Here is a 12276-nt window from a genome sequence, read left to right as displayed (position 1 = left end):
TTGTAAATGTTTGGTTTATAAGTAACCAATTTGTAAGTTCAGGTGTGCAACTTGGAGCATTGTCAAATTAGTGTCCTGTATTTCCATGATTAGGCAGTAAATTTTGTGATTATGAATTATGTACATACTTTCAGTGAACAAAATTTAAAATTTACACGAAATTTAAATGCTACATTATGTAGCTGTGTCATTACAAATAACAATTGGTGCAATGCTGATACTGCATATCTGTCAAGTCTTGTCAGATTAACAAGAGATATACATGACCAAGGAAGGAGTTCATGATGAAGTCCAAGAACAAGATGGAAAGACTAGTGTCAGAGTATATTTGTGAGTGCAGGCACCAGCACAAAGCTACTGTGTAGATGCCAGCACTAGGCACCTTGTGTAAGTGCAGATGCTAGATACCATGTATAGGTCCCACCAGTGTAGGCATCTGGCTAAGAGAGTTATCATGAGGAATTATAAGGTCAACAATATGAATTCATGCAGGGAAGATTGGGTTTATCAATCTTGTAGTTATTGTGACTTATAAAGACAAAAAAACACACCAATTGGAAATTTTATTTGGACAACATTTTGCCTGCAGGATTTTTCAAACCTAATGGATCATACTTGATGGTAGCATAATATTTAAACAGAGAATTAGAAATGCACTGCAGTTGGTCTATTGGGCCATGCTGTGAAGGTCCTGAGTCTCACTGGGATGATGAGTGATAATATATTTGGTGGTAGTAGTATTGTGAAACATTGTACTTAACTGAAAGAAATGGGTAAGTTTACAAATACAGCCAGGTTTTGATTAGTGCAAATAATAAATCCTCTGAAGTGGTCACATTATTCAAATTCGTATTATCTAAATTATGTACCACGATCAGCCCTACTCTACTATTCACTCATCTATCCCTATCTCACCTATGCTGTTTGTGCCTGGGGATCAACAGCAACAACCCACCTAAAGCCAATAATAACCCAACAAAAAGCTGCAGCAAGAATTATCAAGCAATCCAATGCTAGACAACCCCTCTCCCCACTCTTCAAAGACCTAAACTTACTCACTGTACAGAACCATAAATTCTAATATTAACCCTGAACTAAAACACTTTCTTAATAGTTTCAACAGGACCCATAGACACAATACCAGACACAAAAATCTTTATGACATTCCTCATGTCTGGCTAAATTTCTACAAAAACTCAGTGTACATGAAAAGGCCTAAAATCTGAGTGTACATGATAAGGCCTAAAATCTGGAACTCCCTGCCCGAAAACTCTCAAACCGCAGACTCAATCACCATTTTCGAAAGTACCGTTAAAAAACACCTTATCTCCTTAACACACCCCATCTTCAGCTAATTATGTGAAAACCACCTGTCCTCTTTTTTTGTATTGTGAACACATCCAAAATAAAATAGATTTGCTCTCGTTATCTGTAATTCTCCCTATTTTACACTAACACTCACCCAAATGACTGTAAACATAAAATTCCTAATATAGTTTTGCCTAATAAATCTTAGGTTAGTTCTAAGTTTGCTTGAAATACTCTCCCAACATAGGAGCTTCTATAGAAACGGCGTATCGTGCCGAAATAAAACCAGCCCCATTACGTAATTTACTAAATGTAATATTGTTATATGTTTTGTAGTACCTCACTATTATCAGTCTGTTACCTAACTTTTACATCAGTATGCAATGATGTACAGTGGTACCTTGACTTACGAGTTTAATCCTTTCCGTGACCTAGCTCGTAACTCAAATTGCTTGTAGTATATCAAATAAATTTTCCTCATTGAAATTAATAGAAATGCCATTAATTCATTCCAGCAGAATTCCTGGTTTTATAAAGTGTACGTATTTACTTTGGAGAGCAGATGCTGGCAGAGGTGGAGGTGAAGGGTGGAAAAGATTGGCTACTTGCTACACTTAATGCTACACTTTATCGCTGAACTTAATTGCTGCACTTTTAATGCTACACTTTATTGCTGAACTTAATTGCTATGCTCTTAATACTACATTTTATCACTTGGCTGGTGCTCTAGCCTTTATAGACTCCTCCTGCTTTAGTATTGTACATATTGTAGAAGTGCTACGCTGGAACTGCCTGGCCAGGTCCACAACCGCACACCTCGCTCATGGGGTCTTTGTAATTAATATTTTATATGTGAACCACACATTGTAAGCTTTACAAGGAAATTTATATGTAATTCTTGTACACAATTTGAAGTAATTTGTAGGTTGGTAGACAGCAACCACCCAGGGAAGTACTACCGTCCTGCCAGATGACTGTGAAACAGAAACCTGTAACTGTTTTGCATAATGGTAGGATTGCTGGTGTCTTTTTCTGTCTCATAAACACGCAAGATAACAGGGATATCTTGCTACTCCTACTTACACTTTGGTCACACTTCACAGACACGCACATGCATATATATATACATACATCTAGGTTTTTCTCCTTTTTCTAAATAGCTCTTGTTCTTCTTTATTTCTTCTATTGTCTAGGGGGAAGTGGAAAAGAATCTTTCCTCCGTAAGCCATGCGTGTCATATGAGGCGACTAAAATGCCGGGAGCAATGGGCTAGTAACCCCTTCTCCTGTAGACATTTACTAAAAAAGAGAAGAAGAAAAACTTTATAAAACTGGGATGCTTGAATGTGCGTGGATGTAGTGCGGATGACAAGAAACAGATGATTGCTGATGTTATGAATGAAAAGAAGTTGGATGTCCTGGCCCTAAGCGAAACAAAGCTGAAGGGGGTAGGGGAGTTTCGGTGGGGAGAAATAAATGGGATTAAATCTGGAGTATCTGAGAGAGTTAGAGCAAAGGAAGGGGTAGCAGTAATGTTGAAGGATCAGTTATGGAAGGAGAAAAGAGAATATGAATGTGTAAATTCAAGAATTCAAGAGATAGGGAAGCTGTGATTTCGTGTATAGGGCAAGGAGGAATAACATCTTGTAGGAGTGAGGAAGAGCCAGTTGTGAGTGTGGGGGAAGTTCGTGAGGCAGTAGGTAAAATGAAAGGGGGTAAGGCAGCCGGGATTGATGGGATAAAGATAGAAATGTTAAAAGCAGGTGGGGATATAGTTTTGGAGTGGTTGGTGCAATTATTTAATAAATGTATGGAAGAGGGTAAGGTACCTAGGGATTGGCAGAGAGCATGCATAGTTCCTTTGTATGAAGGCAAAGGGGACAAAAGAGAGTGCAAAAATTATAGGGGGATAAGTCTGTTGAGTATACCTGGTAAAGTGTATGGTAGAGTTATTATTGAAAGAATTAAGAGTAAGACAGAGAATAGGATAGCAGATGAACAAGGAGGCTTTAGGAAAGGTAGGGGGTGTGTGGACCAGGTGTTTACAGTGAAACATATAAGTGAACAGTATTTAGATAAGGCTAAAGAGGTCTTTGTGGCATTTATGGATTTGGAAAAGGGGTATGACAGGGTGGATAGGGGGGCAATGTGGCAGATGTTGCAGGTGTATGGTGTAGGAGGTAGGTTACTGAAAGCAGTGAAGAGTTTTTACGAGGATAGTGAGGCTCAAGTTAGAGTATGTAGGAAAGAGGGAAATTATTTCCCAGTAAAAGTAGGCCTTAGACAAGGATGTGTGATGTCACCGTGGTTGTTTAATATATTTATAGATGGGGTTGTAAGAGAAGTAAATGCGAGGGTCTTGGCAAGAGGCATGGAGTTAAAAGATAAAGAATCACACATAAAGTGGGAGTTGTCACAGTTGCTCTTTGCTGATGACACTGTGCTCTTGGGAGATTCTGAAGAGAAGTTGCAGAGATTGGTGGATGAATTTGGTAGGGTGTGTAAAAGAAGAAAATTAAAAGTGAATACAGGAAAGAGTAAGGTTATGAGGATAACAAAAAGATTAGGTGATGAAAGATTGGATATCAGATTGGAGGGAGAGAGTATGGAGGAGGTGAATGTATTCAGATATTTGGGAGTGGACGTGTCAGCGGATGGGTCTATGAAAGATGAGGTGAATCATAGAATTGATGAGGGGAAAAGGGTGAGTGGTGCACTTAGGAGTCTGTGGAGACAAAGAACTTTGTCCTTGGAGGCAAAGAGGGGAATGTATGAGAGTATAGTTTTACCAACGCTCTTATATGGGTGTGAAGCATGGGTGATGAATGTTGCAGCGAGGAGAAGGCTGGAGGCAGTGGAGATGTCATGTCTGAGGGCAATGTGTGGTGTGAATATAATGCAGAGAATTCGTAGTTTGGAAGTTAGGAGGAGGTGCGGGATTACCAAAACTGTTGTCCAGAGGGCTGAGGAAGGGTTGTTGAGGTGGTTCGGACATGTAGAGAGAATGGAGCGAAACAGAGTGACTTCAAGAGTGTATCAGTCTGTAGTGGAAGGAAGGCGGGGTAGGGGTCGGCCTAGGAAAGGTTGGAGGGAGGGGGTAAAGGAGGTTTTGTGTGCGAGGGGCTTGGACTTCCAGCAGGCATGCGTGAGCGTGTTTGTTAGGAGTGAATGGAGACAAATGGTTTTTAATACTTGACGTGCTGTTGGAGTGTGAGCAAAGTAACATTTATGAAGGGGTTCAGGGAAACCGGCAGGCCGGACTTGAGTCCTGGAGATAGGAAGTACAGTGTCTGCACTCTGAAGGAGGGGTGTTAATGTTGCAGTTCAAAAACTGTAGTGTAAAGCACCCTTCTGGCAAGACAGTGATGGAGTGAATGATGGTGAAAGTTTTTCTTTTTCGGGCCACCCTGCCTTGGTGGGAATCGGCCAGTGTGATAATAAATAAAAATAATGCACTATTTGAACTTACTGGTGTCTCACATTTATTGTTTGGAAGATTGTGAATCCATTATTCATTGTGTAGAATGAACCACTCATTCAGCCATTCATGTACATTAAATATAATGATAATGTATTGGACTTGCTGTATGTCTTAATACTAAGAGCTATATGAGACACTTGAATTAATAGCTTTTGTTACTTGCAGGCTCTCTTCATCTTCTCTGTGATAACGTGGCCAAATCCAACATACAATGGTATTGAATACCCAGACTGGGCCATTGGTATTGGCTGGTTCCTGGCTGCTATCTCTGTAGGCATGATACCTCTGGTATTTATTATTGTGGTCTTCAAGATGCTTCTCACAGGGGTAAGTTTCTAATATATATATTTATGATGTCTCTTGTCATTTATTTTATCTCAATATTTTCTCCAAGTATCCCAATAACTTATACATATTTATGTACTTATAATGCATTAAGATTAGTTTGCCCAAAATGTTAGATGCTTTCTTTGCTAGAGGCATGCCTTACACTACAGTTACAAAACTGCAACATTAACACCCCTCCTTCAGAGTGCAGACACTGTACTTCCCATCTCCAGGACTCAAGTCCTGGCCTGCTGGTTTCCCTGAATCCCTTCATAAATGTTACTTTGCTCACACTCCAACAGCACGTCAAGTATTAAAAGTCATTTGTCTCTATTCACTCCTATCAAATACGCTCACGCATGCTTGCTGGAGGTCCAAGCCCCTCGCACACAAAACCTTTTTTTACCCCCTCCCTCCAACCTTTCCTAGGCTGACCCCTACCCCGCCTTCCCTCCACTACAGATTTACACACTCTCGAAATCATTCTATTTTGTTCCACCCTCTCTACATGTCCAAACCACCTCAACAACCCCTCCTCAGCCCTCTGGATAATAGTTTTGGTAATCCCACACCTCCTAATTTCCAAACTACGAATTCTCTGCATTATATTCACACCACACATTGCCCTCAGACATGACATCTCCACTGCCTCCAGCCTTCTCCTTGTTGCAACATTCACCACCCATGCTTCACACCCATATAAGAGTGTTGGTATAACTATACTCTCATACATTCCCCTCTTTGCTTCCATGGACAAAGTTCTTTGTCTCCACAGACTCCTAAGTGCACCACTCACCCTTTTCCCCTCATCAATTCTATGATTCACCTCATCCTTCATAGACCCATCTGCTGACACATCCACTCCTAAATATCTGAATACATTCACCTCCTCCATACTCTCTCCCTCCAATCTGATATCCAATCTTTCGTCACCTAATCTTTTTGCTATGCTCACCACCATACTCTTTCCTATATTCCCTTTTAATTTTCTTCTTTTACATACCCTATCAAACTCATCCACCAACCTCTGCAACTTCTCTTCAGAATCTCCCAAAAGCACAGTGTCATCAGCAAAGAGCAACTGTGACAACTCAGACTTTGTGTTAAATTCTTTATCTTTTAACCCCTCCTCTTGCCAACACCCGAGCATTCCTTCTCTTACAACCCCATCTATAAATACATTGAATAACCACGGTGGCATTACACATCCTTGTCTAAGGCCTATTTTCACTGGGAAATAATCTCCCTCTCTCCTACATACTCTAAACTGAACCTCACTATCCTCATAAAAACTCTTCATTGCTTTCAGTAAACTTCCTCCTATACCATACACCTGCAACATCTGCCACATTGTCCCCCTCTCCATCCTGTCATATGCCTTTTTCAAATCCATAAATGCCACAAAAACCTCATTACCCTTATCTAAATACTGTTCACCTATATGTTTCACTGTAAACACTTGGTCTACACACCCCCTACCTTTCCTAAAACCTCCTTGTTCATCTGCTATCCTACTTTCCGTCTTTCTCTTAATTCTTTCAGTAATAACTCTACCATACACTTCACCAGGTATACTCAACAGACTTCTTTCTTCTTCTTTCAACACACCGGCCGTATCCCACCGAGGCAGGGTGGCCTAAAAGGAAAAACGAAAGTTTCTCCTTTTACATTTAGTAATATATACAGGAGAAGGGGTTACTAGCCCCTTGCTCCCGGCATTTTAGTCGCCTCTTACAACACGCATGGCTTACGGAGGAAGAATTCTGTTCCACTTCCCCATGGAGGTAAGTGGAAATAAACAAGAACAAGAACTAGAAAGAAAATAGAAAAAAACCCAGATGGGGGTGTGTATATATATATGTTTGTACATGTATGTGTAGTGTGACCTGAGTGTAAGTAGAAGTAGCAAGACGTACTTGAAATCTTGCATGTTTTCTTATTTTCAACACACCGGCCGTATCCCACCGAGGCGGGGTGGCCCAAAAGAAAAAAACAAAGTTTCTCCTTTCAAATTTAGTAATATATACAGGAGAAGGGGTTACTAGCCCCTTGCTCCCGGCATTTTAGTTGCCTCTTACAACACGCATGACCTACGGAGGAAGAATTCTGTTCCACTTCCCCATGGAGATAAGAGGAAATAAACAAGAACAAGAACTAGAAAGAAAATAGAAGAAAACCCAGAGGGGTATGTATATATACGCTTGTACATGTATGTGTAGTGTGACCTGAGTGTAAGTAGAAGTAGCAAGACGTACCTGAAATTTTGCATGTTCATGAGACAGAAAAAAGGACACCAGCAATCCTACCATCATGTAAAACAATTACAGGCTTCCGTTTTACACTCACTTGGCAGGACGGTAGTACCTCCCTGGGCGGTTGCTGTCTACCAACCTACTACCTAGAACACAACAGACTTATTCCCCTATAATTTTTGCACTCTCTTTTGTCTCTTTTGCCTTTATACAAAGGAACTATGCATGCTCTCTGCCAGTCCCTAGGTACCTTACCCTCTTCCATACATCACAAACAACCCGCACACAAAAGAGAGAAGCTTACGACGACGTTTCGGTCCGACTTGGACCATTTACAAAGTCACACTAACCAGACGTGGAGCAGGACGGCTATATATAGGCAAGAAGAGGTGGTGGTAGTAGTAGTAGTACAAGAATGGTATATAATACCAACAAGATGAAATTAAGACACATGCACAACACCCGGGCATCCCCATCGTAGACGTTTCGCCATCCAGCCAGCCACTGGATGGCGAAACGTCTACTCCTAGCGCACTTCCCTACTCCTCGATTAGCTCTTTTGATTCCTTTCGTCAATCTCGCTTCCGTAATCTTCCTGACTTGTCCACTTTTCGTGGTGCTCTCCTTCCTGCTCTTGTTAGTCTGTTTTCTAAGAATCACCACCTTCCACGCCGTTACCAACTTGCCCTTTCTTCTCTTAAATCCAACACTAACATTGTCATACTATCTTCTGACAAAGGTAATTCGGTAGTTATCCTTGATCGCGAGGATTACCTCCGTAAAGCTGATGTCTTGCTCTCTGACTCACGCACCTACACTCCTCTCGTTTCCAACCCTCTTGATCGCATCAAGAGAACTTTCAACAAAAAACTAAGGACTCTCTCCGACCTCTGTCCTCCTGACTTTGACCTTGTTCAACGGTTTCGTGTCATCTGTCCCTCTCTTCCCTATTTCTATGGCCTTCCCAAAACTCATAAACCTGATATTCCTCTTCGTCCTATCATATCCTCTAGAGGTTCTGTCTCTTATTCTCTTGCTTCTTGGCTGGCCAAAACCCTCACTCCCTTTCTTGGTACTTTTTCTCCTGCCCACCTCCGTCACTCTCAAGACTTCATTGAACGGGTTCGCTCTCTCCCAACCTGTAAGATGCTTAGTCTTGACGTTGAGTCCCTCTTCACCAATGTCCCTCTTGATGATGTCCTTGATTTCCTTAGAGAGAAGGCCCATGAAGGGTTTCTTCATCTCCCTATCCCCACTGATGTCTTTCTTGATCTGATCCGCCTCTGTGTGGACTCTAACTCCTTTTCCTTCCAAGGGAAATATTATTCTCAAACCTTCGGTGTCGCTATGGGCTCTCCTCTCTCTCCTGTCCTTGCTAATCTTTACATGGAATACTTCGAGACTGTTCTTCTTCCTACCCTCGATGTGCAACCTTCACTCTGGCTCCGCTATGTGGATGACATCTTTGCTCTGTGGCCTCATGACTCCAGTCTCTTCCAACCTTTTCTTGAAGCTCTTAATAATCTTGCCCCTTCCATTAAGTTTAAAGCTGAATGGGAATCTAATTCCTTGCTTCCTTTCCTTGATGTCCATGTCCACCGCTCAGATACAGGTTTTTCCTTTTCCGTTTACCGTAAACCTATGCACAGTGGCATGTACATTCACTACTTTTCCTATCATGCTTCCCCTGTCAAGAAAAGTGTTCTTATCTCCCTCTTTCTCCGTGCCCTCCGCATCTGTGATCCTCAGTTCCTTCCAGCAGAAATTTCCACTCTTCATAATTCGTTCTCCCGTCTTGGCTACCCTTCCCATTTCATAGACTCTGCCCTCTCACGTGCTAAACGCAATTTCTTCTCTCCCAAACTCTCTACTCATGGGAACTCTTCTATCCTCTGCCTTCCCTACATTTCCGGTCTTTCTAATCTCAACAATTCTCTCCGTCCCTTAGACATCAAGCTTACCTTCCGCCAGACTAACACTCTTCGCACTAATCTCGTTCATACCTCTCCTCCCTCTACAGATGTTCCTGGTGTCTACTCTATTTCTTGCTCCTCCTGTCCTCTTCAATACTTCGGAGAAACTGGTCGATCTCTTTCTGACAGACTTAGGGAGCACAAAAATAGTGTTAGGCTTGCCGACACTAACAATGCTCTTTTCTGTCACGTCAGAGATCATAGCCATCCTATTGACTGGTCTTCTGCTAAAACTGTCTTCCCTACTTCCAACTCGAACAGTCGCCGTCTAGTTGAATCCTCTCTAATACACAACTTTCCTTGTATGAACCTTAGCCCTGGCTTCGTCTCTGTAGATGCCTTCCTCTCCCACTACATTGTAAAATGCTCCAAACTTCAGAACACCCGTGACTTAACCTGAATCCTCATTTTTTCTTTTTCTTTTTCTTCTTCTCCCTCTTCCCCTTTCCTCTTTCCTTTTCTCCTCTGGGTTGTCTTTCTCTCTCCTGTCTCGTGTTTCTGTTCCTTCTTCATTTATTTCACCACTTCCCCTTTCACGCACCTCTGTGCGCTTGCTCTCCCTCTGTGGGCATCTAGCTCTCTTGCAGTGCTCCCCTTCCTTTGTATTTGACTGGCTCGTCCTCCTTATTTCCCACTTCTACCACTACCACTACTACTACCTCTTCTTCTTCTACTACTACTACAACTACTGATGAAATTAAGACACATGTGCGGCGTCTGGTTGTCTTTGTTGTGGACGTTTCGCCATCCAGTGGCTGGCTGGATGGCGAAACGTCTACGATGGGGATGCCCGGGTGTTGTGCATGTGTCTTAATTTCATCTTGTCGGTATTATATACAATTCTTGTACTACTACTACTACTACCACCACCTCGTCCTGCCTATATATAGCCGTCCTGCTCCACCTCTGGTTAGTGTGACTTTGTCAATGGTCCAAGTCGGACCGAAACGTCGTCGTAAGCTTCTCTCTTTTATGTGCGGGTTATTTGTGTATCCTCCAGGCTGAGGGACTGATTACCTCATACTCCTCCTCTCCTTACGCCTTCCTCTTTGTATTGGACTGATGAAGCCACTGTGTGGCGAAACGTTTCCTGAATGAAGATTCCCATATACTGCATAAGTGTCTCAATCTTCAACTTGTCGGCTCTTCAAACCACTCATCACACATATTTGTGTATCGTTCCAGTCACGGTATTGTGCCTTTTTTGTTATTTATTTTGTCCACACAGGTTGTCAGAGACTTCGCTGGCAGGCCAGCTATAGATCAAGATCCACATAATACTAACAGGCCATCTATATGCTACATTCATCACAAGTTTTCAAAACTATACCAGTAGGCCAGCTTAGGCCTGGGGTCCAAAAGGTCATTAAGACCACACTGGCAGACCAGTTAGGGTAAAGATATGTAAAAGGTCTTCTTTTATTTGTTTCCTTTGTGCTTCCATGTACTTTTTCTGTTGGTCATTCTTTCTCAGTATCTATGACTCTCATTCTTTTCATAGTTGCCATGCATCAGGAAAAAGTCAGAGAGAATGGCTCATTTTTCAAGGTCAGGGAATTTGCAAATTTGTCATTCATAGAATTTGCAAATTTGTCATTCATAGAATTTGCAAATTCTGAAATTTGTCAGGGAAAACAATTGAGTTTAGTTGGAGAAAACTGACTAATCACTGCCACTTTTTCAGTTTGAAATAAACAACCAAATGTATAATTGGTAATTGGGTGATTTAAGATTCTTCCTAAAATGTTTCTTGTCAGAATTCCCATCCTTTTCCATCCTCCTGGGGCATCAGGATGACTAAAGCATTATTTTAGTAGACTAATGCTGTTTTTCTCTGAAACAGTCCTTTTTATTTTGCCTGTTGTTGATGATGTGCATGCCAGGCAAAAAGCCTAAAGAAGCCCTATAGAACTAACTTGTAATGTAGACCTGACGGTGGTGGCAGCAGGCTTACCCATGAGTAGACAAACAACCTGTAATGTAGACTGGTTGAAGGATCCTGACTTTTCACATTGGCTAGCTAAACATGAGTCTGACATGAAGAGAGCAAGATATTTTCTGTGTAGTAAAAACTCTGAACCTGGCAACAAGGTAAATGGAGCCTTCAAGCCCCATGCTGAGGAAGTTAAGCATAAGAAGAAGGTAGTGCTGACTGAAGATTAATCAAGAATAAGAGTCCATCCAGAAACTCATGAAATCTGTACCACTTTGCCAGGCTTCAACTTTAAGTTCAGAGAGTAATAGTTCTGATGAAGGAGAGCTAGTAGTTCCTCCTCCACCTTCAGCAGAGAATCAGCATGTACCTGCCAGTATATCAATGTCTGTCTCTATCTCCCATACAGAAACCCATGCTGACATGAAGTCTTTTGTTAATAAAGTTTTGTTAAAGTTTTTGAGGCAGAAATTATCTGGGCTGCAAAAACTGTTATGAACCACTATTCTGGCTTCTCTTGCTAATCAGGTGACAAGTATTTCAGAGGATGTTCCCAGACTCATTAACCCTTTGAGGGTGTGTTAGGTAAGACACATATGCAACAGTTAGGTATCTTTATTTCGAAACGTTTCGCCTACACAGTAGGCTTCTTCAGTCGAGTACAGAAAAGTTGCATATGTGTCTTACCTAACAATCTGTCGGTATTTTATACCATTTTAATGTTAACCCTTTGAGGGTTTCGGCCGTACTAGTACGGCTTACGACCCAGGGTTTTTGACGTACTAGTATGCCTAAATTCTAGCACCCCCTGGTAGTTCTACATATGAAAGAATGGGTCTATGTGGTCAGTGTGCACAGTATAAAAAAAATCCTGCAGCACACAGTGCATAATGAGAAAAAAAAATTTGACCTTTTTTTGGAATAAAACAGCGACTTTGCACTGTATTTTCGTATGGTATTTATTGTTATATTCTAGTTTTCTTGGTCTCAATTTATAGAATGG

The 12276-nt window shown here is 41.5% G+C and overlaps 1 protein-coding gene across 1 annotated transcript in view; it reads left to right on the top strand.

The window, feature by feature from the left end:
* The window catches only part of LOC138851648 (sodium- and chloride-dependent glycine transporter 2-like), a 42297-nt gene that overhangs the window by 20871 nt on the left and 9150 nt on the right, over positions 1-12276 (top strand). Inside the window, exon 4 of the mRNA XM_070080980.1 lies at positions 4954-5115. Coding sequence (XP_069937081.1) covers positions 4954-5115 — 162 coding nt within the window. The remainder of the gene's footprint in view (positions 1-4953; positions 5116-12276) is intronic.

This window comes from Cherax quadricarinatus, unplaced genomic scaffold, assembly GCF_038502225.1.
Source record: "Cherax quadricarinatus isolate ZL_2023a unplaced genomic scaffold, ASM3850222v1 Contig1395, whole genome shotgun sequence".
In the NCBI taxonomy this organism is placed as follows: domain Eukaryota; kingdom Metazoa; phylum Arthropoda; class Malacostraca; order Decapoda; family Parastacidae; genus Cherax; species Cherax quadricarinatus.
Note: the sequence above shows the minus strand (reverse complement) of the source record. Positions and strands in the feature narration are given on the sequence as shown.